A 27108-nucleotide genomic window follows, 5' to 3' on the forward strand; every position below is an offset into this window, starting at 1 on the left:
CCGGGAGGGGGGACGGGACTGGGCGGGGCGGGGCGGGCGGAGAGAATGGGAGGACGGCGGGGAGGGGAGCGGAGAGGGGAGGGGAGGGTAAATAGTGGGCCCGGCTGGAAGATGGCGGCGGTCGCGGAGGTGTGAGGTGACCGGGGTCTCTGCCGCGGGCTCTTCTCTTCCCGTCGTCCTCCCCTCTTCTCGGCCCCGGCCGAGGAGGTGGGCACCGCGGGGGCCGGGTTCGGGCGGCGGCGCCCGGCGCAGCGCGGGGGTCACGGCGACGGCGGCCGACGGCTGGAAGGGCAGACTTCCCTCGCCGCTCGTCCTCCTTCCCCGGTCCGCTCGGGGTCAGGCGCGGCGGCGGCGGCGGCGGGGCGGCGGCGGCGGCGGCGGCGGCGCTTCGTCCCGGCTCCTGCTCCCCCGCGCCCCGGAGCAGGCACGCTGCTTCTTCTCCTCGCCATCCCCCGACCCTCCACCCCAGGGACCGCGCGCCGCCTCCGGCGCGCCTCACCGAGCGGGGCTCGCTCTCCCGCTCGCCTGTCGTGCCTCCATGTCGGATAACCAGAGCTGGAACTCGTCGGGCTCGGAGGAGGACCCGGAGACGGAGTCCGGGCCGCCGGTGGAGCGCTGCGGGGTCCTCAGCAAGGTGAGCCGCCCGCGGGGGGCCGCGGGCCCGCGCTCCGGACTCACCTGCCGCGCGGCGGGCGGGCGGGCGGGCGGGCGGTGGGGTGGGGTGGGGCGGGCCGGGGGGGGCGCACCGGCCGTCCTGGGGCGGGGGCTGCGGCGTGCCCCTGGTTGAGCAGCGCCGCCGGTGTGTGCCCGGGCCGGGGGAGGAACGGGGGTGGCTTGCCCTCCTCGCCGGCCCGGGGGCTGGTCAGTGGCCGCCAAAGACCCGGGAAGGCGTGAATTACCCCGTGTTTAGAGTGGGAGTCGAAATGCCCTCGGTGTCTTGAGACCACCCACCCACCCATCCCCAAAGCGGCAGCTAGCTGCCCCGGAGAGTAGGAATCTGGGTTGGGCTACAGTGTTACCCGAAGTGTACTAGGTAGCCCCGAGCGGTTCAGATCGGATCTTTCCAACCAGTTAAGTTTGGGGGTGTCAGCACAATAGGTGGGGCGGGGGGGGGACAGTTGACATTTGAGGTAGTAGTTCATCTTTGGTGTGATGGGTGATGATGAGCTTGGAGCACTTTCATACTTTTCTCTCTCACCCCCCTCCCCTTGCCCCACTTCAGAAAAGAACTGTTGAATTGTGGCACTGGTGGGTATAAGGTGTAAGAAATATTAAAGCATCTAATCTGGATCGTCAGCACGGAAACTAACCTTCAGTGCACAAGGATTTAATACACATGCAGTTTAAGGGGCCAGGGTCAAAAAAAGACACTTTACTTTTTTTTCTGTATTTTTAAAAGCTTTCCCTCAAAATTTTAGTAAAATAGTCTTTTTCAGGATCGAAATTGCCTTCTGATGGTACATGTTTTAAAGTTTCAGAGAAGACATAACCTTTTTGACTTCCTCTCCCTCCTTATTAGACTTTTTAAGAAATCGCTGGAGCTAACTGTTAACTTAAAGAGCTTGCGAGCTCAACAAACTAGTCATGAGATAGCAAGTCATGTGCAAACCACTGGCTATTAAGAAATCACTCTTGTTCCAGTGATCATGTTAGAATCATTTGGACACCATTTGTAGAATTGTTTCATCTAAGACTTTTATAATGTCTTTTGAAGGCTAATGAAAAAGAGCTTAGGAAAGTTTAATATGTCAGATGGCAAGGCTTAGTAGCGTTAACTTTTTACTTGTGTAACAGAAATACTGTGTGTTGATTCCATGATCACTTGAAATTTCAGTGCCATATTTTCAGTTAAGCAAGCCCCACCCCCACTCCCGTTTGTTTTTTTTTTTTCTTAAATACCTTTAGGAATCTGTTGAACATATTGTGTCATGGATTTAAATGGAAATTGCTTTGAAATGAGTTCTTTGCTTTCCAGTGAGTTTTGCCTGTGCTGGTGGTGGTTGGACTCAGAGCCTTCCTTGTGCTTGTTTGGTTTGCTGGGCTTGCTTGTTGAGCTGGTGCTCTAGGACTTGAGCCACAACTCTTGTCCTCAGTGATTTTGGTAGTTTCACCACTTTTCTCATTAGGTGAGAAGATGACTGTCACGCTAATATTGTGGTGATGATGTGTTTTATAAAATTAAAACACTTAACTTTTTTTTTTTTTTGGCCAGTCCTGGGCCTTGGACTCAGGTCCTGAGCACTGTCCCTGGCTTCTTTTTGCTCAAGGCCTGCACTCTGCCACTTGAGCCACAGCGCTGCTTCTGGCCTTTTTTTATATATGTGGGACTGAGGAATCGAACCCAGGGCTTCATGTATGGGAGGCAAGCACTCTTGCCACTAGGCCATATTCCCAGCCCCCTTAACTTTTGACTTACTGATAATACTTCTGAGGAAGTCAGTAGTGTTGAGGGTTTGGGAAAAGTTAAGTGCTGTGAATATCATATGCAGAGTAGTGTACTGTATTTCCTGATCTATCAGGAAATAGGAAAGTACATGTAGTGGCATGCAGCTGTCTGTAACACCAAATACAGGGAGGCTAAAACAGAGTCACACTTTCCAGATAACTAGATAGCTAGTTTGAGCCGGGCTATGGACTACATAGCAAGGCCAGGCCCTCTCTCAAAGAAGGGGGGAAAGGAAGAGATTTTAATATGTCAGAATATAGTAATTAACTGAACACTTTTATGAAAGGGGAACAACTTCCGGTTTGACTGTTGCTATTTATGTAGAAGCAGCAGGAATAAAGCTTGCGATAATCTTGTTAACAGTTATGACAGAAATTTAGCAAATTTATTGTTTTATATATGTTTCCTAGAAGTTTATAATTAAGCGTATTTTGTTTTTGGACTGTTGGGGATCACAAAGCATTGTGTATACTAGGCCTAAATGCTTTAACTACTCTGAGCTTAAACTTTAGCTCCCTGAAGACATCAAAGGTATTTAATACATACACTAGCACTTGGAATGATAAATGTTTTTAAGTTTAAAGTACATGTTTAAAGTTTAAGTACATATTTAAGTTTAAAGTACATTTAAGTGTCCTTTGTATTTACCTGATACTTTAGATAAGATTTACAATTCAGCATCTATTCTTTTCCTTCAGTTGAGTAATGTAAATTTCAGAATAAATGTTACTTCTCCTTTAACTAGAATGGAATCAGAATGTGTGCGTGTATAAATTTGTGTTAAAAATGTGCCAGTCTGGGGCTAGGAGAGTGTTGTAAGTGGTGCGTGAGTTTGAGACTAAACCAAACTCCAGTACTAGGAGTACCACAAAACACACACACACACACACATGATTTTCCAATGTGGTAATCTGAAAAACAAACCAATGCTTACTTTTCTTAAGTAATCATTTCTTAAGAGAGTAGATTCCAAGAATATTGGATAAATAGTAATTGTAGGTGATCATAACAAGTAGGATAGATCCTGATTGGGAAAAGGTTTATTTATACATTGATAAGAGTTGAAAGGTTGTAAACCTGGATAAAATAAATCTTATTCAAGTTCTGAATTTCCTCCTTCCGGATCTACTTTACCTTTCCCACACACCTGTTGGTTGAAATTTTATCTTTGATTCTTTCTCATTTACTTCTCCCCTCCTTTCTCTCCCTTTCCTCCCTCCTTTCTCTCCCTTTCCTCCCTCCTTTCATTCTTGATAGGGTCTTACTTGGCAACCCAGGTTGGGCTTCAGTATGTGATTCCCCACAGGCATGCTCCTATGCCACTTGCTTTGCTAGTCCTTTGGGATTTCTTTCCCTGGAATTCCCATAGCTGGAAGTGGAATTAGGGCTCAACTGATAGAATGCAAGCCTTGAGCACAGTAGCTCAGGGACCTTGCCCAGGCCCTGAGTTCAAGCCCCAGAACTGGTGAGAGTGAACAAACATATACCAAAAAACTTCAATTCCTAGATTTCTGAGAAGGCTTAGTAACTTTTGTTTAAACATTTTGTTTAGAACTTGGTTCTGACTCTTATTTTAAATTTATATTTTTCTCTTGAATTTGTGATTGCTGAACTGTAGGTAACAGGAATCTTTGATTCTTCTGTAATCTCTAACACGTAGCCTTGTTTGTATTTGTTAAATGGGGAAGTAAAGGAACAAATATTTTGAGAGCAGGAAAAAAAGGCAAAAAACCCCTACTTTCTAGGTGTAATAATAGCAGCTAACATTTATAGAGTAAAGAGTCCTGGTTTCTCTTTAAGAAAATAACATAAAATTATAAATACACAATTGCTGGGGCCTGCTTCTGTCACTTTCAAAGGGGGGGTCAGCTGCAGTGAGTGACATTAAAGGTGAAGCTTCATTACTTACGCATAACTGTCTGAAACAGAAAATTCTGTGTACCAAGTACTGTTACAAATTTGTTTTTTTTCACTGTTACACACTTACTAGCCTCATGAAGGGATAGCGGTGGGAAGTAAGGTACTATTGAACCTATTGAGGGTATTAAATGCCATTCCGGCCCACTAGTGTAGTAGATAATGAATAGGAAGTAATCCCTGACAGTTTTGGAGTTGGAGTAAGATAAATTTGTAATGTAGTCAGCAAATATGCTTAATAAGCAAATCAAATGTTTAAATTATGAGAAGCAGAGATATTAAAGGTAACGTTACTAAGCCTTCTTAGAAATCTAGGGATTGAATTTTTTTGTTTTGTTTTGTTTTTGGTGTGTTTTGGTGCACTCCCACCAGTTCTGGGGCTGGAACTCGGCCTGGGCAAGCTACTGTGCTCAAGGCTTACATTCTACCATTTGAGCCATAATTCCACTTCCAACTTTTTGGTGGTTAATTGGAGATAAGAGTTTTTCATGGGTTTTCCTGCCAATGCTATCTTTGAACCACAATCCTTAAGTCTCACCCTCCTGAGTAGCAAGTACTATAAGTGTGAGCCACTAGCACCTGGCTAGAAATTGAACATTTGAGTGGAGTAATTGAAAATTGGGAAGAGTGTGCAGATTTAAGAATGAATCGCAAAGGAAAAATTAGTACAATTCCTTACGCCTTAGTAAGGAATGGTAGGGTATTAAGCATCCTGTGTAACTGTGCTAGCATTTTCATTATTCAGCCATTTAAACTATGCAAAGGAACAGAAGCTCATAAAAGCAGTGTGTCTTGGGGCTGGGAATATGGCCTAGTGGTAGAGTGCTTGCCTTGCATACATGAAGCCCTGGGTTCCATTCCCCAGCACCACATATATAGAAAAAGCCAGAAGTGGCGCTGTGGCTCAAGAGGTAGAGTGATAGCTTTGAGCAAAAAGAAGCCAGGGACAGTGCTCAGTGCTGAGTTCAAGCCCCAGGACTGGAAAAAAAAAATAAAAAAAGTAGTATCTAAACTCTTCCAGAGCTTGTGTCTGTGGCTTATGCCCCTAATCCTAGCTACTCAGGAGGCTGAGATCTGAGGATTTTTGTTCAAAGCCAGCCCCTATAGGAAAGTCTGTAGAACTCTTATTTCCAGTTAACCACCAAAAAGCTGAGGTGGAGCTATGTGTTGAGCAAACTGTTCAAGCTCCAGGACCAGCATAAAAACTAAAAAACAAAATTCTTCTGGCACAAGTAAATAGTTGAAAAATTTTTTTTCTCCTGACAGTTCTGGGGCTAGAACTCAGGGCCTGGTCATTGTCCCTGAGCATTTTTGCTTAAGGCTAGTGCTCTACCACTTTAGCCACAGCTCCACTTATGGATTTTTGGGTTGTTAACTGGAGATACGAGTCTTACAGACTTTCCTGCCTGTGCTAACTTCTTTAGATCTCAGCCTCCTGAGTAGCTATGCTTACAGGCGTGAGACACTAGTGCCCAACTAGTAAAATTTGTTCACCACTCGGTTAGCTGGACCAGGCCTGAGTCTGTGACTGCTGAAGTATTAGTACTACCAAGTAAATTGATACATAGGGAGGACATACACTTCATAGGAGGAGGTGAGTTTGGTTTTGTTTGTAACAATCATTTATTTCAAGTTGGTATCTTAGTGGAGGTAGGTCACAAGCAAAAGAAAATCATGATTAGAGAGCCCTTTGAAAAGAATGAGCTAATTGTCGACCTGGGAAAGTTGTCTCAGAGAGCTTGTAATAATGGGGCTTAGAAGGTTTAAGAAGTGAACTAATCTCAGGGGTTCATTAAAGAAATGGAAGACATTTCTGACCTGCTGCAATATGTTTTAGAAATCCATTTTGAATTGCAAGTGTTTGTAATTGGCAATTCATTTGGGAATTATTTGTACTTAAACTGAAGAACATAATTAAAATTTGCAAAATCAAGTATTTCCATAGAAGTCACATTTCTACCTTTGTCAGTTTATTGATGTGATCTTCATTGTTTGTCAGGACCTTAAAAATAAAGGATTTTGTTTTTTGGTACCGAGGTTTGAACTCAAGGACTTGTACTTGCTATAATAAATAATAAAATTAATAATAATAACTCCCGTAAGTATTCTTAAGTCCAGTACCAGAGACAAATGCAAATATGTCTCTGTAAGCCAGTTTATTTTATTTATCTATCTATCTGTTTATTTATTTATTGCCAGTCCTAGGGCTTCAACTCAGGGCCTGAGCACTGTCCCTGGCTTCTTTTTGCTCAAGGCTAGCACACTACTGCTTGAGCCGCAACACCACTTTGGGCTTTTTCTGTATATGTGGTACAGAGGAACCCAACCTACGGCTAGGCAAGCACTCTACCAAGCCACATTCTCAGCCCCCAGTTTTATACTTACACTATACTATTAAGTTGCTAGAAAAATATCACATCAGGGAAACATTGAAAGTGAATTAATCATTTAAAGTACATAATATTGAGTTCTGTAGGAGAGAAATGGATGTGGACATATTAAAGATTGTTGATAAAATATTTTACTTGGGTGCATGTGCGCGCGCACACACACACTTTCTCACAAAAATATAGAATTTTAGCATTGTAAATTTAGAAAGTTTTATGTAGTAGTTAGTGTAGTAGAGACTATATAATGTAACTTAATGTTTCTGGTGACTAATACTAATTATCACAGAAACTAGAATAGTTGAAATGTCACTTATGTGGTGAAGAGAGGAGGCCAAATATTTTAACCAAATCTTACCTTGCTTTATTTTTCAAAAGATAGACAAAATACTGTATTTCATATGTTTCCTGCTTAAGTATTACATCATTGAAAAACTATAAATAATGAGCTTTTTACCTTTTAATGTTCCTTTTATTATTCATTCTAATAATTTTGACATTTTTGTTTTGAAATTAGATTGCTGTTTTGAAAAGTATAGATTTCTAAAATAGTAATTTTTTTTTTTTTGCTTTCTTCTCCCTTTCCTTTGTTCCTACCCCCAGTGGACAAACTACATTCATGGATGGCAGGATCGTTGGGTAGTTCTGAAAAACAATACTTTGAGTTACTACAAATCTGAAGATGAGACAGAATATGGCTGCAGGGGGTCCATCTGTCTTAGCAAGGCTGTGATCACGGTAAGTTCCTGTTCTTTATTCAACAAGTAATCACTGAGTATCACTACTTACCACCAGCTAGGTTTTTGGTGTACATTTATGAACAAAATAAGGATCCTTGCCATTGAGAAGCATGTACTCTAGTATTTTTCCCCATAAACTTACTTTGGCATCCTTACCATTACCTACTACTATTTCATTTTGGATTACTTATTACTACATACTAATTTTGTGTAGACATGTAAGCTTTTTGTTTTGTTTTGTTTTGTTTTTTGCCAGTCCTGGGCTTGAACTCAGGGCCTGAGCACTGTCCCTGGCTTCTTTTTGCTCCAGGCTAGCACTCTGCCACTTGAGCCACAGTGCCACTTCTAGCTTTTTTCTATGTATGTGGTACTGAGGAATCGAACCCAGGGCTTCATGTATAGGAGATGAGCATTCTTCCACTAGGCCATATTCCTAGTCCTAAGCTTTTTAAATGAGTATATCAAGCCATCTTAAGAAATTAAGATGTTAACAGACTGTATCTGATGTGATTTGGACAATTAATTACCTGATTATTGAAAAAGTTAAGTCAAAATTTTTTTAATATTTTACTTTATTTTAAAATTTAAAAATTTTAAATGTATAAGGATATATTCATTTCCTAACTTTTTCATGTAGTTATAATACTATTTCTCTTTTTTCTATTAGTGTGTATTAGTTGTATAAGGATTGGTTTGTGATATTTTTGCACATTTATACAATGTATCCAATCAACCTCAAACTATTACTCCCCCATCCCACTTTCCCTTCTGAACAGATTCAGCAAATTTCATTATTCTATTTTTACACATGCAACTAAATTATATTTACCAAATTCAACAGCATTTACCCTCTTTGTTAGTCATTCCACCTTCCACTGGTGCATACTAAGCCTGTTTCAACACCATTTAAGAGAAGTTGTTCCTCTGTAAACTGTACAGTATATCCATATTGCATGGTCTCCAGTTCCCAGTGTTATTCTATTCCAGTAGAATAAAATCCTAGTCATAATTTTGAAAAGCCCAATATGTAGACTCTTTTTGAATTTTTATGGTGTTTTCTAATGTTTTTCAGTTATGTTACCTCAGTTATGTTAACTCACTTTTGGTGAGTCATTCTACTTAGTTTATATTCAACTTCGTTTACATAAAAGTAAGCCTTTGTACTATGCGTATACTTAAATTATGATAATTAGTGTACATGTTAGTAAAGCTATGTACATATCAAATAAATTAACATAAACAGAGGTGGGATGAAACTATTGACTTTATAGCTCCTGGGAGCAGAAGTATATTATTATAACAAAAAATAGTAGTTGAGACATCTAAGGGACAGCTTCAATAAAGGGCCAAAAAAGAAAACCAAACAGTACTTGTTAAGACTAGACATGGAAGTAGAGATCAGTTAAGGGGGTTATTGCAGCTAAAATCTAAGAATGGGTATGTTAAAACAAAAGTACTTACAGGTTTGTTTGTTTTTACACAGAAGTCAAATGTACATTGCTTATATTATCAGAAAGAATTCTTGAGATTTTTATCACTGAGTTGCCTTCTATATTGTTTATATTAATGTATTTAAGGAAGACCTTGATGTATTTTTCCATCATTTTGTGTACCTTCTTCTACTTGTGTATTCAAAGTTTGAAAGCAAAAATTGAGTCTAGCCTTAGCTACTCAGAAATCTGAGATCTGAGTATCCTGTTTTCAAGCGAGCTCTGACAGGAAAGTCCATGAAGCTTTTACCTCCAAATAACCACCAGAAAACTGGAAGTGGTTCAGAGTAGTAGAGGGCTAGCTTTGAGCAAAAGAAGATAGCGCCCAAGCCCAGAATTCAGGCCCCACTTCCAACCAAAAGAACAGGAAAAATTGAGTCACATATTAAGTTCAAAAATAAGAACTATTTAGAAATGTTAAAATTTAAGCTTTTAACCTCCTATTTTAGAGCCAATTTGAAAGGCATATTTTGAACATAATTGGTATGTGGTACATTGTATATTTTGAAATTATATGGAGTTTAACATTTTGGATTTTTTTTTTCATTTTGAGACCATTCATGTCTGAGACTTACAAATTTGAACATTCCAGTGTTTTGAAGTCTTCATGAGTCTTTCCTTCTTCCCTTGCATATTGTTAGATAGTAGTTGTTGTATTTGGCTTTGAGAATAACATATTGATGGTTGATGTGAAAATTGAGAGGAAGAATAAATAAAATAAATAAATTTTATCTTTACTGTTTCCCAAGTAGTAGGATTGTTAGAATATCATGTTGACTGGCTTCTGTAGTCTTTTAAAAAATATATTATTGTTATTAAAGTGTAAAGAGGGATTAACTAGTTTCTGTTGTTTGAAGTAGAGTTGCCCTTTCTTGAATTATAGCCTATAGTAATACTATATGGCTTATTTGAATAAAATGAAAATTCTTATAAACATTTTCACTGCATCTACAATGAAATGGTAGTTTATTGTAAATGTTTTTGTTATAGATGCATTTCTGTGTAGAACTTTCATATTTTCACTGGACCAAGTAATTATTTTTAAAAAGATAGAGATTTGAACAAGTGGTGGCCTTTAGGTGTAGCAAAACATGATAGAAACAGTAACATGTTTATTTTTTAATTTTTTCAATTTTTAGTCTGATTTCAGTTCTGTATTTCATGTATTAAGGAAGTTACAAAAACAAAGCAACACATCAAATTTAAGGATGAAATTTACAAATAAAATATATACTTCAATTAAGTAATTATAATACTAATGATCTTTGTTAAAAAGATATCTCTTGCTGGGCACTGATGGCTTATGTCTGTAATCCTAGCTACTCAGGAGTATGAGATCTGAGGATTGTGTCCAGCCCAGGCAGGAAAGTCCATGAGATTCTTATTTCCAGTAAACTACTCAGAATAGGCTGGAAATAGCTCTGTGACTCAAGTGGTGCAACACCAGCCTTGAGCAAAAGAAGCTTAGGGCCAGCACCCAAGTCTAGAGTTCAAGCCACAGGACCTCTTGCTGTGTAATATGGGCTGTTACCTATATCATTTTATCTCTAGAGACAAAGAATAAATATTAACTTATGTTATTATATATTATGTTATATGTCATATATAATTTAACATATAACATATATATGGCAACAGTTTTACTGTAACTATTACTAAATATCTGTGGGTGTTTAGCCCACCTTTTTTCCCCATTTTTTTTAACTTTTTTTGTCTTTAAGTAGTCGTGCAAAGTAGTTGCCATTCAACAAAGCAGTTTATGAATATAGTGCATTTTGATCATTCTCCCCATCCCTTTCAACCCTTCTCTCAATTTTAATTTTGTAGGATAGGCATTTAATTTATAAGGACATTTACCCCTGCTTACTTACTCTCCTCATTTGTCTGCTTCCTTCCCCTTGATCCCACCTCTCTTCTTTGAGTACTGGTTTCCTGGTGTTTATTTTGTTGAACTGTGAGTCTTTCTAAAGAATTACAACATTTGAGTTCTTCCCTGAATCTACCATATTTCAGTTACTACATTTAACCCATTTGTTCATTGAGTTGCTGATTCTTTGAGGGTTTAGTTTCTTTAGCTCTCTATATATTCTAAATATTGGACCTTTATCTGATAATTGGGTGGCAAAGATCTTCCATTCTTTTTCTTTTTATTGTAATTATAAAAATGCTGTACTGAGGGGTTATTGTTACATAAGTCAGGTAAGGAGTACATTTATATTTCTTTTCAGATGATGTCACCCACCTCTTTCCCTCGCTCTCTCCCAGTTAGAGCTCATATTCTTTTTTTTATTATTATTATTATTTTTTTTTGCCAGTTCTGGGCCTTGGACTCAGGGCCCGAGCACTGTCCCTGGCTTCTTCCAGCTCAAGGCTAGCACTCTGCCACTTGAGCCACAGCGCCGCTTCTGGCCGTTTTCTGTATATGTGGTGCTGGGGAATCGAACCTAGGGCCTCGTGTATCCGAGGCAGGCACTCTTGCCACTAGGCTATCTCCCCAGCCCCAGAGCTCATATTCTTTAGGCTATCTTTTTTTTTTTTTTTTTTTTTTTTTTTGCCAGTCCTGGGCCTTGGACTCAGAGCCCCAGCACTGTCCTTGGTTTCTTTTTGCTCAAGGCTAGCACTCTGCCACTTGAGCCACAGCGCCACTTCTGGCCATTTTCTATTTATGTGGTGCTGGGGAATTGAACCCAGGGCTTCATGTATGGGAAGCAAGCACTTTAGCCACTAGGCCATGTTCCTAGCCCCTTTAGGCTGTCTTTTTAGCTTGTTACTTGTCTACTTTGCTGTGCAGCAACTTTTAAGTCTGGTGCAGTCTCATTTATCAATTTTTAAAAAGAAATTTTGCTCGTCCTGGGGCTTGAACTCTAGACCTGGGCACTCACTGTCCCTGAGCCTCTGTGCTCAAGGCTACCATTCTACCACTTGAGCCACAGTTCCACTTCTGGTCTTTCCTGAGTAGTTTATTGGAGATAAGACTTTTTCTCCCTTTTCAATCCTCAGATCTCAGGCTGCTGAGTAGCTAGGAATACAGGTGTGAGCCACTGGCACCCAGCTTCATTTATCACTACTTTCTTTGGTTTGTTGTGCTTCTGGATCTCTACTCAGAAAATTACTGCCTGTATCAAGGAGTCTAATGTGTTTCTCCTTCTTCCTATAATAGTTTCATAGCTTCAGGTCTTTCATTTGAGATCTTTGATTCGTTTTGAATTGATGCTGGTACAAGATGATAAATAGGCATACAGTTGCAGTTTTCTGCATTTGAATAGCCATTTTTTCCAACACCTTGTATAAGAGGCTTCCTTCCAGTCTGTTTTTGGCTCTCTTATCCTAATCCACTCCTATTTAATTTTAATGAGTGATTAATTTGTAAAAGCCATTTTTTTAAGCAATGTGATAATAAATCAGGTGAAATATTTTCAAGAACAAATTATTTGGGGGAGAACTTATTTACTTTTGAGGTGACAGGATTGGAGTAAGTTGGTAAGAAAAATTACTACACTTTATTTATATAAAGAGGAGCTTGCTATTGATCAAGATGCATTGCATTTGTAAGTTGACATGTTGAATTGTACAACTAAAGTTAATAAAAAAAGGAGCTATAATAAGGAGCTTTTGTAAATGTTCATATAATTTAATATTTATTTGCTCAAGAACCAGCCATTGTACAAAGCTTGTCAAATGATATTTACAATTTGTTGTAATTAAAAGCAAATGTTTGCTGGTTGTGATGGCACATGCTTGTAATCCCACCACACATGCTGCTGAGATAAGAGAGATCTCTGGAGTTCAAGGCTAGCCTGGCCTACACAAGCAGAGAGTAAGATCTTGTCTCAAAGAAACTAAGAAAGAGTGTTCATGGACTATTCAGATGGGTCTTTATTTTAAAATTATTTTTAAATAGAAATGCCCATGATAAAAATATGATTTAACTCATCTGAAAGTTACAAAGTAGGGGCTGGGAATGTAGCTTAGCAGTAGAGTGCTTGCCTTGCATGCATGAAGCGCTGGGTTCGGTTTATCTGTACTACCTATATAGAAAAAGCTGGAAGTGGTGCTGTGGTTCAAGTGGCAGAGTGCTAGCCTTGAGCCAAGAAGCTCAGGGACAGTGCCCAGGCCCTGAGTTCAAGCCCCAGGACTTGCCAAAAAAAAAAAAAAAAAAAAACAGAAAGAAAAAAGAAAAAGACAATTACAAAGTACAAGCTGCACTTTATTCAAGAAACAACCAAAGGTAAATTTCTGGGTATTCTTCCTGAAATTTTATATGCTTGTACGATCATATCTTTGTTTATAGCCTGTGCTTTTGTTTATACAAACATTGTCATACAAATCCTATTCTGCCCTGCTTTTCTTTTAATACATCTTAGACATTGTTACATTCTGTTGAATTATGAGTTTATCCTATATCTTATTTATTTGTTCCTTCCCTATTCTTAGACATTTAGATCATGTCCAATTTTGCCTTATTACAAATATGGTTAGAACAAACATATGTACTTCAAAATCTACTTAGTGCTCCTTCAGAAGCGAGAGGATAATCATGAATCTGTCATACTGATTGTAAATATTTTTCTCCATGATGCCATTTGCCTACTTGTTTGGTACTAGTTTTTATGGTATTTTTTAAGACTTTGAAAAATTGTTCCTACCTTTACAACTTTTACAACCTTTACAACTGCTATGTTTGGTAATGTTTATATTGGTGTTACCCCTCAAAGGTTATGTTTCTATATAAATGTAGATATGTTTTCTTGTAAAATTTACACTTGAGTCTTAATTGCTGTTGATATAATTTCAGTTAAGTAATGATAGATGTAGCTTTCCCCATCACTCTGTCCAAATGACTAACCATGCATTTTGGAGGGGAGGGAGTTAGTAATGGTGTTTTTAACTCAAGCTTGCTGTGTATGTTTGTTGGTTGCACTACCATTTGAACCATACTTCCAGCCCAGCTTATTGTTTGTGTTTGGAGATGGAGTCTCATGTACTATTCTGCCTGGCTGAATATCTAGTATTTATTGAAATTAGGAAATGTTCTATTAAATAGGGAGATTTGGGGTATTATGAAAATAATTGTGTCTTTACAATTGGTTTGCTTATTTATAGACTCAGGTTTCACTTTATAGACATATGACTTTGGAAAAGTTAAAAAGACAAATGGTGATATAAAAGTAAGGAAAGAAAGCGGGGAATATGGCCTACTGGTAGAGTGCCTGCCTTGCATACATGAAGCCCTGGGTTAAATTCCTTAGCACCATATATATGGAAAAAGCCAGAAGTGGCGCTGTGGCTCAAGTGGCAGAGTGCTAGCCTTGAGCAAAAAGAAGCCAGGGACAGTGCTCAGGCCCTGAGTGCAAGCCCCAAGCCTAGCCAAAAGAAAAAAAAAAAGTAAGGAAAGAAAGAATTGAAGAGAAACTTAATAATAAATCTTGACAGTGTAATATGAAAAGCACTAAATAAAAAAATTAAATGTAGAATTGTAAGAGATGGTGCCATATAAATTACCAGCAAAATAGATATCACCAAATGTGATTATTACCGTAAGTAGTCACTAAGCAACTGTAGGTGAGTGAGAAGTACAAGTAGGGTGTGTTTTATAAAGTGTGTAGTTTTGCCTTACTGAATTGCATTAGTGAGAACTAAACAAAAAGATATGTGGAGAAGATCACTAGATAAGAAATAATTGGGTAATTCTCATTTGAAGAGCATTTACCAGTGAATCCAATCAGCCAGTCAGTCTATTGCCATCTATTTGCTAAAAATTTAATTATATTTAAAAAGTTTTGTCTTTAGTTGTAGTAAGATTGTTTACAAGTTCTATATAAAAAAGTCTTTGGAACATACATGAATAATTATTAAGGTGTTGTACATAAGTCATGTCATAAACCAAATGAGTACAGCTCTTTTTGAACAGTGTCACTCCTTCCTTCACTTGAGATCAATAGTCTTAGGTTATAAGATTGCCTTTCTTTACTTAGAAGACTAGTTTGGGCAGAATCAGTTTTAGAAGCTAGGGTAAGGTCATTGAAACATGCTGTGATCAGGTAATTATACTCATCCTTTTGATAAGATTCTATAATTTCCAATAACATTGATTGCAAAAAATAAGTTTTATGGACTCTTCCATCACATTATTTTGAATGCAAATTTTACTGCATTTTGATACCGTAGGAAAGGAGAAGTCATATCTCACATTGAGATTCACAGTGCTATTTATGTTGCTTCATACTGACCTGTTAGTACAAGTTGACTAATACCAAGTCATTATTCTCTGATGTGGATTTGAATTTTCAGGAATAACCAGATGGTTGATGCTAAAAATTGTTTTTGGCAAAGTATGTCTTAGATAGAGGGTTGCATATATCAAAGATATATGTTTGTATTAATTTGCTTACTCAAATTCTTTTGATTTACTCAATTAGTACAGATTTTTCTCATTAAAAAGGAAATGTGCTTTGTAAGAGGTTTCTTTTAAATTTTGGAACAGGGAGATGTACTGACTCTTACTCATGCACCACTATCAGCAAAGTTTGATAACAGTTCCATGTGTGTTTTACAAACATGATGGAAAAGACTACAACTTTATTTTTCACTAACTCTGAAATGAAATTTACCATTTTTGTCAATGTAGGCAGAAATGATAACAGTATTGTCACCACAACTGCAGGTATTATCACAATGGCATTATATATATATAGATATCTCAGAATCTCAGTGCAAACTATCAGATATGTTTTAGCTTAACCTGGCACAGATATATTAAATTCATTTAAAATTTTTTGGTTTTTTGTTTATTTTTTTCTTCTGCAGTCATATATTTTTTTATTTTGATAACATGTTTTGAGTAGTAGTCAGAAGATCTCATTAGATTTGTACTGGGGCACAGGAGTCCTTGCATTTCAAAGGATTGTACAGAACATTTTTGTAGCATTCGAATTTTGTTTTTTTAAATTTTCTGTGAAAACTTCAAGTATTTATATGATACTATTCTTTTTCTCCCCAGCTTTGGGCTCTCCTGTGCTACCTGGTCTTAATGTGGTTTGTCCACTTCCATCCATCTAAATCTTTACATCTGTCACCAAACTTCTCTCATGATCTTATCTCAGGTCATGCTGCTCTTCTTTTCAGGTATCTTATTTAGGCTTGCCAGTAAGATCTTACTAGAACTTATCTTTCTGTCTAATGTTCTTCGGTTGGCTCTTCATCTACTCCTTCCATTTTGTCTTTCTTCTCTTGACTCAGGTATTGAAAAACTTCACTGGGCTCTCTGACTTGGTTATATCCTCTTTGTTTTGATTAATTGAGACAGTTTAGTACATTTTATTGAGATATGTTATAGGAACTTGATACATGTATACAATGTATAATAATCCAATCATGGTAATAAATGTTTTCCTGTCTCTTAAAAAGTTAATTATTTTTATATACTAGGAACTTTTTATTCCTTTTGAATAATTTTAAAATGTATCATACATTATTTTAACTAATAATTACCAGGTTGTGCCTTAGAAAAACCAGAACTACTTCCTCCCTCAATCTTTCTGTATCCCTTAATAACTTATTTCCCCTCGCCCTTCCTGTCCTTTTACTTTAGTGACCAGTATTCCATTTCATTCTTGGAGATAGACTTTTTAGTTTCCACAAACGAGTGAGAATATGGTTATAACCTTTTATTATAGAGTTATCAAGATGATTTACATTTCTTCCATGTACTTTATTAGAGTTTACATTTTTTTACATTTGTTTTGTGATTATTTGGTTAATGTCGGTTCTACAAAATTAGGGACCATGCTTATTCATCCTAACCATTGTATCTTCAGTGTCTTGAAGTCTCTCAGTAAGTCATAGGTATTTATAAATATTTGATTAGTCAATCAGTGTTTGGTTGCATGGATAGATAAATGAATAAATGGTTTAGCATATGGCTACCCAGTAGAAATACAGTGTAAGTTACAAATGTGAACTACCTGTTCAATTTAAATTTTTCTAATAGCCACATTACAAAGAGAAAACCTTGGGCTTGGAATGTGGTTTAGTGGTAGAGTGCTTGCCAAGTATGCATGAAGCCCTAGGTTCGATTCCTCAGTACCATATAAACAAAGAAGTGGTGCTATGGCTCAAGTGGTAGAGTTTGCTAGCCTTGAACAAAAGAATCTGGGGGACAGTGTCTAGGCCCTAAGTTCAAGCCCCGGGACTGGCAAAGAGAGAGAGAGAGAACCTTAATTATTAACAGCATATCCAAAATATTACTCTAATAGGTAAGAATTTCGTATTCTCTGTTTTACCCATTTTAAAAATTCCATTTTTGTTTTGTACTTAATCACATCTCAGTTCAAATGAGCCCAATTTCAACTATAAAGTACAGTAGACTTATGTGGCTAATAACTACTTTTATAGCTCAGATTTAGGTGTTAAAAAGTATTGAAAACTAATTGGGCACCAGTGGCTGGCTTATGACCATAATTCTAGCTACTCGGGAGGCTGAGATCTAAGGATCACAGTTTGAAGCAAGTCTGGGCAGGTAAGTCTGTGAGACTTTTATTGCCAGTTAACCATCAAAAAAAGGTGGAAGTGGATTCTGTGTCTCCAGTGTCTCAAGCACAAAGGTTTAGGATAGTGCTCAGGCCCTGGGTTTAAGCCCCAGGACATGCACAAAACAAAACAAAACAAAAAAAACACCCAGAGATCAAGATCTGAATTTGACTATCTCTTTGTCTACTCTTAGAGAATAAAAATTGAAAGCAACTTTTTTCTCCTCTAAATTCAGAGATTCTTGAGAAATAAGATAAAAATAAACCACCAAGAGGATATATTAAGTCTGTGTGTTAAATAGAGGAACTTGACTAATGAGTACTTCCTTTCTTTCTATATATTTTAGTGGGAAATTTGGAGATATGGTTTACAAATACAAAGAAAAATCGTTGAGGGAACTATTTTGCCATTAGAGACTGCCTAATTAGTGGTACAAAATATGTGTCGCCTGGATATTGTATATATGCTTACCTGAACTAGGCAAGGGAAAAAAAATGAGGGAGGGTATAACAAATATGACAAGAAATGTACTCACTACCTTATGTAACTATACCCCCTCAAGTGTACATCACCTTGTCAATAAAATTTAATAAAAATAAAAAAATTGGCAAAAAATGTTGCAGTTTATTCTGATGTTCTACTCTTTCAGACTGTTAACACATTTTTGTTTGTAGCTTTTATTACCGTAACCTGTAATTTGTAATGTGATCTGCCAAGGCTTCTCTTACAGAGTTATTTGCCATACTTAATGAGTTTGTGCAATTATTCTGTTTGCTGTATTGAAATTTCAAGTTAATATAAATTATAAGTCATACCCTTATTTCAGATATGAAAATGAAGATAAAAGCTCTTTCAGTGGGTGAAATGGAGAGAAAGGAATAAGCCATGTCATTAAGGGAGTTGATCAAGTAAAAAGGGACAGCGGTTGTGTAAAGCCTTCCAAGACTTTATAAAAAAGACTTATATGGCTGGAATTAAGTAGAATGGGCAGAATATTAGGAAAAGAAAGCGGAGAGGTACAGGGCTAGATTGTGTATATAGCCTTGTGAATCGTAAGGACTTTTGACTTTCATGCTTGGTAAGATAGAAAGTTACTAAAGGCTTAAGCATAGGAGTTCTCTGATCCTTTGTAACGAAGACTTTGCTGCTGTTTTCCCACAAGCAGGAAAAGAATCAGGCATCATTAAAACACTGTAATACAGTAATACAAGTGAGATATGGTAGTAGCTTGGACCAGAGTTATAATGTTGGAAATAAAGAGAAACACTTAAATTCTGGATGTGTTAGGTATGTATTTTTTGTGCCAGTCCTGAGGCTTGAACTCAGGAGCCTGAGTGCTGTCCCTGAACTTTTTTTTGTTTTTTGTTTCAACTAGAGCCTCAGTTCTACTTCTAGCCTTTTGGTGGTTGGAGATAAGAATCGCAAACTTTCTGCTAGTAGGGGCTAGCTTCAAACATGATCGTTACATCTCAGCCTCGTGAGTAGGTAGGATTACAGGTGAGAAGCACTGGTGCCTGGCTTCTGGATTTATTATTAAAGTACTGCTGTCAAGATGTGTAGATTTGTTTATGTGATGTGAGAATTAAGAAGATTCAGGTCTAAACAACTGGTAGTTATGATAAAGCAATGTGGAAGCCTATAGAAGTGTAGGAATGCAAATCAGATGATAAATTTTGGGTTATGTTGAAATTCCTTTTCAGTACTCTGCAAGATACAGAGGCAGAGCAATGAGTGGAAAAATCTGATGTCTGAATGTGTAGGTATCTCATTGTGTGTGTATGTAATATTTCTTATGATCATGCTTTATTAACTTTTCAGAGTTTCTTTTTCCTTTTTTCAAACTCTTAGTATTGAGGCTTTGATTTTAATGTTGGAGATTTTCCTTAAGTGTCTGATGAGATTTTTTGCTCCCTTAATGGGGTGTACCAAGAGATTGAGTAACTGGCTTTCAGAGACGACTTGTGAGAGAAAAATAGAATTAACTAATGGGGTCTTTTTACGTATATTGTTTTTTGGGACTGTCTCTAAATGGCCCAATCTGAAATAGAACTGATAATTGTAGCCTAGACTGGCCTCAAAGTCTTGTGCATCAGCCTCTCTAGTACTGGGATGTACAGACATGTACTGCTACCAACCACATGAGTTTTATATAATTTTTGTTATATTGACTTTTTGAAATAACTTCATAGAAGTTGTAAGAATGATGTAGATACGTTCTGTGATAAACCATTTCACCACTAGTTGTACATTATAGCTGTTCTTCCATCTCTCCTATACACACATACACCATGTTTTTAGGGAGTCATTTGAAAGTAAGTTGCATATGTCATTCTCTTAGTTAATGTTACTCTATCATATTAAAACCCTAAAACACCTTTTTCTGTTTTACAGTCTATATTCTAATTTCATCAGTTGTTTAAATAATGTTCATTTACAGTATTCTTTAACCTTCAGTACAAAAATTAGCCTAAACCATCTATTGCATTTAGTTATATCTTTTGTTTCTTTTATACTGGAACATTTCCTTAATTTCATTGTCTAACACTGACATTTTAAAAATTACAAGTTTAATGTGTTCATTTTATTATTATTAAACACATTAATTGTACTAATTCAAAGGTTTTACTATGACATTTTCATGCATTCATGCATTCTGGATTGATTGTGTCTGCTTTCTTGTCCTCTGTCCTTCTTCCCTTCTCACCTCACCTCTCCATGGATTGTTCCTTTTATTGATATGAAGTAAATCTCATTTTCTCTCCTAATTATTTATCAGCTGTGTGACTACTGTCTGTTTGGAAAACCTTTTTCCATTCTTTCATCCTAAACCTTTGTTATCTTGGCCAGTTGGAATGTGTTTCTTGAAGGAAATAAACTATTCGGCCTTCAATACAACCCATCATTTTATGCCTTTTGATTGAAGAATTAGACAGTTAACCTAAAGTATTAATACTGAAAGGCATGCAGATTTCCTGTCATTTTCTTGTTTTTGTGAGATTTACTTTTTTCCTCACCCTCATTTGCTTATCTACTTGTCTAGAAGGACTGACTCTTTCCTGAATTTTTCTTATGTTTATCTTTCTCTTTTGTGTTAAGGAATCCTTTCAGTATTTTCTGTTTGCTTAAGATTATAAGAGACTATATACCATAGCTAGATCTTGATGGGCTACAGAGTACCATATAGTAGGAGAGGTCTTTATATGGGTATACACCAACTGTTCTAGGAATGACTTAATTGAAAAATGGTAACTGGTAAAAGAAAACCAGAGGATTTTTGATAAGCACCCAAACAGAAAAACATGTACATGGTATACACTAATTAATAATTTGATTGAAAATTGGTAATTGGTAAAAGCCAGAGGATTGTAAGCACCCAAACAGAAAAGTATACACATGAAAGGAGAGATCTTCTAAGCAAGTTCTGGGAAAGGTAGTCTTTTTAGGGGAAATGTTAAGCTGCTGTTTTATACCTTGTTTTGTGAAGGAGACTCAGGAGCCATTTGGCACAAGTGGCAATGACTTTGAGGAGAAAACATTTTTCTTTCCTTCCCTATCCAAATGTTTGGAGTTTGTTTTTTTCAGTGCCTTAAAAGGAAAGTTGGAAGATCTTACATTTGGGGCTAAGCAAAAGCTAAAATTCATCAATAAAACTCTTCTTATTTTGATACCATGCCAAAACTTTTATAGCATCACTTGATTTTTCTGGAATACATTTTCTACCGAATTGAAATGTCTAATATGGTATTTATTCATCAAATTGTTAATGTATCAACAATTTGTTCCTTTTTATTGTTAAGTAATATCTCTTATGTGTTCCACAGTTGAGCCAGTTGAAGGACATTTGAGTTGCTTCCAGTTTAAAGCTGTTGTGAACATTTTTGTGCATGTTTTACATAGGCATTGGTTTTCTGAATTTCATCTCTGTATACAACAAAGAAATATTTTTTATTGTCAATGTATTCAGTATTAGAAGATACTGATATGTAGTCCAGGAAATGGTCCCTATTATTTTTCTCTTCATGACCTCTAGTCTCACTCTAGTACCCTAGATTAACAGAATTTAAAGAAGGACTGAAAAGATCAAAAGTTGCTTGCAGCATCTTGGTGTTAGTAGTGCAAAACATTAAGAAGAATAGGTTTAAGAAAATTAGCTCATATTAATTATGGGGGAATTATTGTGTCATTTACACACATGGCTACAATATATTCCAACCACTCTCTCTCTTCCCTCTCCCTTCTTACCCCCTTACCACAATAAGAGTGGATTTGAGAAATAGGTTAGAAAAATCTCATCAAAATCTCTCTGAGCATGAGGGAAAAGGTCTACTATATGTAATTTACAAAGGCCAGATAATTAATTTCATTTCCTATCCCACCACCCTTATATTAGCTAGCATATGGGCATATGAATTAGACATTTAGACTGTTGTTAATTTGCTTGGAATCAAATTGTCAAGCCTGTGACATGTTTTAAAAGATAAGAACTCTTACTATTCTCTCTCACTCTCACTTTCCCTTGTTTTTCTCTCCAGCATTACTTTGATTGTAGAAAGGACCATTAAAAAAGGAGGAGAAACAGGAAGTTAGTCTTTGAACAATGCTGGCACAGCAGTATCTAGTTTCTAGTTGTAGCAGTGACTATTGTTACTTAAAAGATCCAGAAGCTAGAGCAGTCCTTGTACATACATAGGGTACCTGTGGTGTAATCTCAGCACAAGTTTTGTTTCTCCATCCATATTTCTTGGTAACTTAAGTTCTTTCCTTAAGTGAGCAACAGTCTCTATTGTTTGTAATTGAACACCACTTTCATGTTGTTTGAACCTAGTTGAATTTCTTTAAGTTTTTCTTGGGCATAGAAATCTTGGTATTTCTAGAAAAGAGATGCTAAACATAGACAATTATAAATGTTTGCGCTTCATGAGTGTTTGCCAAGCTATTTGAAAATTTGTCAGACTTGCAGTCAAATCTCCAAGAAAAGCCAGCCAGGCATCTTTCTGATTACTAGAACCTGAAAAAGTTGCCTAAAACACAGCCATTGAAAGTGCACCTCAAATTCTGAGCTTGAATCTGTCTGAGTCTTTTCTGGACTTGAGGAAAACTATGTGCACTGACCAGATTGAAAACACTCTGAATTGAGGTATAGCTATTGTTTATTAAAATGTGTGAAGTTTGACAGTGTTGAGTCCAAGCAAATTAAGTACCAGCTAAAACAAATACTTTTCAGAACAGAATTCAGTTTACAGCCTAGCAACATCCAAGATCAGTCCCAAGTAACGCAATGTAAGAATAAGCCCAAATAACTCAACATAACTCAGTCCCAAATAACTTAATAAGCCAGGAAATTGCTGTGTCTCAGGAAAAGACCTGAACCAGTGTCAAACTCCAGACAAACCACATGAGAGAATTATGAAAGATTTGGGGGCTGGGAATATGGCCTAGTGGCAAGAGTGCTTGCCTCGTATACATGAAGCCCTGGGTTAGACTCCTCAGCACCACACATATAGAAAAGGGCAGAAGTGGTGCTGTGGCTCAAGTGGTAGAGTGCTAGCCTTGAGCAAAAAGAAGCCAGGGACAGTGCTCAGGCCCTGAGTCCGAGCCCCAGGACTGGCAAAAGAAAAAAAAAGAATTATCAAGGATTTTAAAGCCAAATGTGCACGCGCACACACACACAATCTTGTAATGAATGGAAAATGGAAATTTTAGCAAATAATACAGTGTCTGTCTTCATTTGACTTTTTCTCCTGGTAGAAACATTCATTGAAATTCCTTTTGTCATACTGTTCTAATCTAGATTTTTGAGCTTTCTTCATAACTCTGCTGCTGGTATTTCTCATTGTCTTCCTCAGCAATCCCTTTGCTTCTCTACAATACTGCATTCTTTTCCTAGGTCTTAATTTCTTATTCCTCTTAGTTACACTACCATTGTGATGAGACATATCTTAAGATGTGAAGGTAAAGTTCACAGATTAGAACTTTCATAGTGATGAACTACCAGAATGTGAAACATTTCACGTCATTATTGCATGCCTCCCCCCACCCCCTTAGAATGCTTAGTTTTCCATAGAAGAATCTTTGGTAAAGGCAGAAGGATATATATATATAGAAGGATATATATATATATAGATATATATATAGATAGATAGATAGATATAACAAGTATGGGTCTTAGTCAACTTGGAAGGTAAGAAGGAGATGGAAATTTTTAACATGAAGATTTTACCTACTCTTCTGTCTTCTTCAGAGCACTGCTGTACTCTGAAGATATTTCTGATTTAATCTTTAGTGAGGTGGGGAATGCAGCTTCTAATGTCATTAGAGGTGGTTGTCACCAATGTTTGGGGACAGGATAGGATGTTGAGTTTCAGGAGCCTCATTGAATATTTCACTGGTTCACTCAGGACACTTGTATTTTTGTTGTATGCATGTCTTCACCTTTGAAACTACTTGATAGCTTCACTCCTTGCAAATTGGCTTCATCTTGTATCTTATTAGCTGTTCATTTTCCAGGTCTCTTTGCCACTAAGGCAATTCCTGAATTCTGTGACTTTTCTCTATATTTTTATTCCTCATATTCCTATTAGATTATTTTGGTAGATAGTGGTTTTCTTTTTCTTTTTCTTTTTTCTTTTTTTTTTTTTTTGCCAGTCGTGGGCCTTGGACTCCTGGCCTGAGCACTGTCCCTGGCTTCTTTTTGCTCTAGGCTAGAACTCTGCCACTTGAGTCACAGCGCCACTTCTGGCCATTTTCTGTATATGTGGTGCTGGGGAATCGAACCCAGGGCTTCATGTATACGAGGCAAGCGCTCTTGCCAGTAGGCTATATCCCCAGCCCTAGATAGTGGTTTTAAATTTCATCTTTTAGAATTTTTTTCTCTGACAATAAATGCTGGCATGATAAAATATGAGATTCATTTTTTTGTAGATGACCTTCTATTGCTTTAATTCTCAGTGGTAGTGGTAGATGGTTCGTAGAGGAATGAATCTTAGATATTACAATGGCTTGTGACTTCAAAAAGAAAAATCTGCCACACAAGCTGGGCATAGTGACACACACTTATAACCCACAATACTCAGGAGGTTGAAGTTGGAAGATGGAAATATAAGTAAGACCAGCACTAGCAAAGTTAATGATACCCTATCTCAAGAACAAAAAGCCTAGGGGCATGGCTTAAGCGGTAGTAGCTGCTAGGGTTCTGAGACCTTGGGTTCAGTCCCCAGAATGGTTAGAAAAGGAAGTGGTGTTCAAGGAATCTACCACAGAACATCTTACTTAACATTTAGTTAAGAGTGTGTAGGAGTAGCAGTAATGCAAAAACTTGAAAAATACTCTAGCATTTCCTTTATTCTTGTGATTTGTTACCTTTACAGAATGCCTTTTTTTCTGTCTTATTTTTTGCTTTTTATGGACATACTGTCTTCCTTAGTCTTTTGCTTTTTTCTTTTTCTGTTTTGTTTTGTTTTGGTGCCCATCCTGGTGCTTGAATTCAGAGTCAAGGTGCCATCCCTGAACTTCTTTGCACAAGGCTAGCACTTCACTACTTGGGCCCCAGCTCCACTTCTGACTTTTTTGGTGGCTAATTGGAGATAAGAGTCTCATGGACTTGGCTGGCTTCAAACAGTGATCTGCATATCTCAGCCTCCAGAGTAGCTAGGATTACAGGTATGAGGCACTGGCATGGGCCTATATTCTTACTTCGGAAAACAGTAAAGTGTTTGCTTTTCATCTTTTGCCTACTCATTGCAACTATGCATTGCTTAATTGGACATGCCTAGGAAATGTGTCACTGCCTGATTTTTCTTTTTGTAAACTAAGATGAAATGTTCCAACATAGATAAACCAGTAGCATAGTGATTATTATGATCAACTCACATAGTTACATTCCAAAAACAGCCTTACATGGCATATAAATGTATGCTTTCCATTTTGTGTTTTTCTCAAATTTGTTTACTATGTCCATGACTTTTAGCCTGTTAACTGATGTCGCTGTTAACTGATGTCGCTGTTCGTTATGTAGCTAGGCTGACCTTGAAGTCTGAATCCTTCTGTTTCAACATCTAGAGTTCTGGGATTACTGAGTACAGCACCTTACTCTGTAACATCCTCTTTTATGTTCTGCACTCATACCTTCTGATAGGGGTATATATTGTCTTGTTTTTTCCTTTTGCTTTTTTGTGTCATATTTCTCCTCCATTATAGTCCTAACTGTGATGCCCTAAATAGTGATTCAAAACATGACTTACTTGTATCTTTTTGAAGTCAGAATTGTGATTTATCTTTATCTTAAAAGAGAAATTGTTTCATAGACCAAAGAACATTGTGGAACTAATATTATTTCTGCTTTAAAAAAAAACGGTAAGGAGATAGAAATGAATATTGTCAAAGGAGGGAAAGAATAAACCCCTTCAAGCATAGAACATGGATTCTGTTTAGCTAACAAATTTTATTATTCTGGTCAGAAAGGATTCTCTCCTCTTAAGAAAGACAGATCACAGGAAAGGAAATTGACTCTGCCCTATCTGGTATAAGAAGTGGTAAATGTAATTTGTCCTGTCATATGTGAATTCATGTTGAGGGAAAAGTGGACATGAAAAACATTGAGTTTATGTAATTTTACAAAGAGCTTAGATTCAAAATAACTGATTCAAAGTTGTCTCTTACAGTCATTCAGTGCCTATACTACGATGCAGAGACTTCTCTAACTTCATACATAGTTCTTGTAATGATCATTTTATATTCGTTCTTCATTGAAAGCTTTCCTGGCTGTTACTGTAAATACATGTGAAACAGAGAAATTAACTGTGGATTTTGAGGGAAATGTTAGCACTTTTATTAAATACTCCATTAAATTTAATGGAATATAACTTCATAATGAAAATTTATGATTAGATAATGGAGTAAGGAAAAAGACAACCTTTCTGAAATTTATTTTGGCCTCAAAAAATTGTTTTTTGGTGGTGTTTCTGCTACTTGAGCTAACTTAAATAATTTGATGAAAAATAGTGTCTCTGGGGCTGGAAATGTAGCTTAGTGGTAGAGTGCTTGCCTAGCATGCATGAAGCCCTGGATTCAATTCCTCAGCACCACATAAACAGAAAAAACCAGAAGTGGTGCTGTGGCTCAAGTGGTAGAGCACTAGCCTTGAGCAAAAAAGCTCAGGGACAGTGCTTAGGGCCTGAGTTCAAGCCACAGGGCTGGTAAAAAGATAAAAAATAGCATCTCTGTGTTTTCCCAATAGATGCTCATAGTTTATATTCCAGCTCATTTGTAGGAGTAGTGAATGAGAGTTGGATTTGGTAACTTGACATGTGTTCTGTCCTCTGAAAAATTTTCAGGAAAGTTATTTATGTAGATAAACTTAAAAGTAACAAGAGTCTCCCAGAAGCATAAGTATGCTTACATTTTTGTTGGAGGGTATAAGATTTATAAATGTATAATTAGCTTTCCTTTCATTTTCTACCTTTTCCCCCCACAGCCTCATGATTTTGATGAATGTCGATTTGATATTAGTGTGAATGATAGTGTTTGGTATCTTCGAGCTCAGGATCCAGATCACAGACAGCAGTGGATAGATGCCATTGAACAGCACAAGGTAAGATATC

At 37.4% G+C, this 27108-nt stretch overlaps 2 protein-coding genes across 5 annotated transcripts in view; one reads left to right on the top strand and one right to left on the bottom strand.

Annotated features, from left to right (window-relative positions):
• Polk (DNA polymerase kappa) overlaps positions 1-634 on the bottom strand; it is a 50651-nt gene extending 50017 nt beyond the window's left edge. The window contains exon 1 of one of the 3 annotated variants that reach the window (XM_048368280.1): positions 500-634. The gene's annotated coding sequence lies outside the window, so the exon portion shown is untranslated. The remainder of the gene's footprint in view (positions 1-499) is intronic. The other 2 variants (XM_048368282.1, XM_048368277.1) reach the window with 2 other exon arrangements.
• Positions 75-27108, top strand: part of Cert1 (ceramide transporter 1) — a 79019-nt gene continuing 51985 nt past the window's right edge. Inside the window, exons 1-3 of one of the 2 annotated variants that reach the window (XM_048368284.1) lie at positions 75-634; positions 7354-7488; positions 26982-27098. In XM_048368284.1, coding sequence (XP_048224241.1) covers positions 539-634; positions 7354-7488; positions 26982-27098 — 348 coding nt within the window. In that variant the 5' untranslated portion in view covers positions 75-538. The remainder of the gene's footprint in view (positions 635-7353; positions 7489-26981; positions 27099-27108) is intronic. The other variant, XM_048368285.1, reaches the window with a different exon arrangement.

Source organism: Perognathus longimembris, chromosome 19 (genome assembly GCF_023159225.1).
Source record: "Perognathus longimembris pacificus isolate PPM17 chromosome 19, ASM2315922v1, whole genome shotgun sequence".
Lineage (NCBI taxonomy): Eukaryota > Metazoa > Chordata > Mammalia > Rodentia > Heteromyidae > Perognathus > Perognathus longimembris.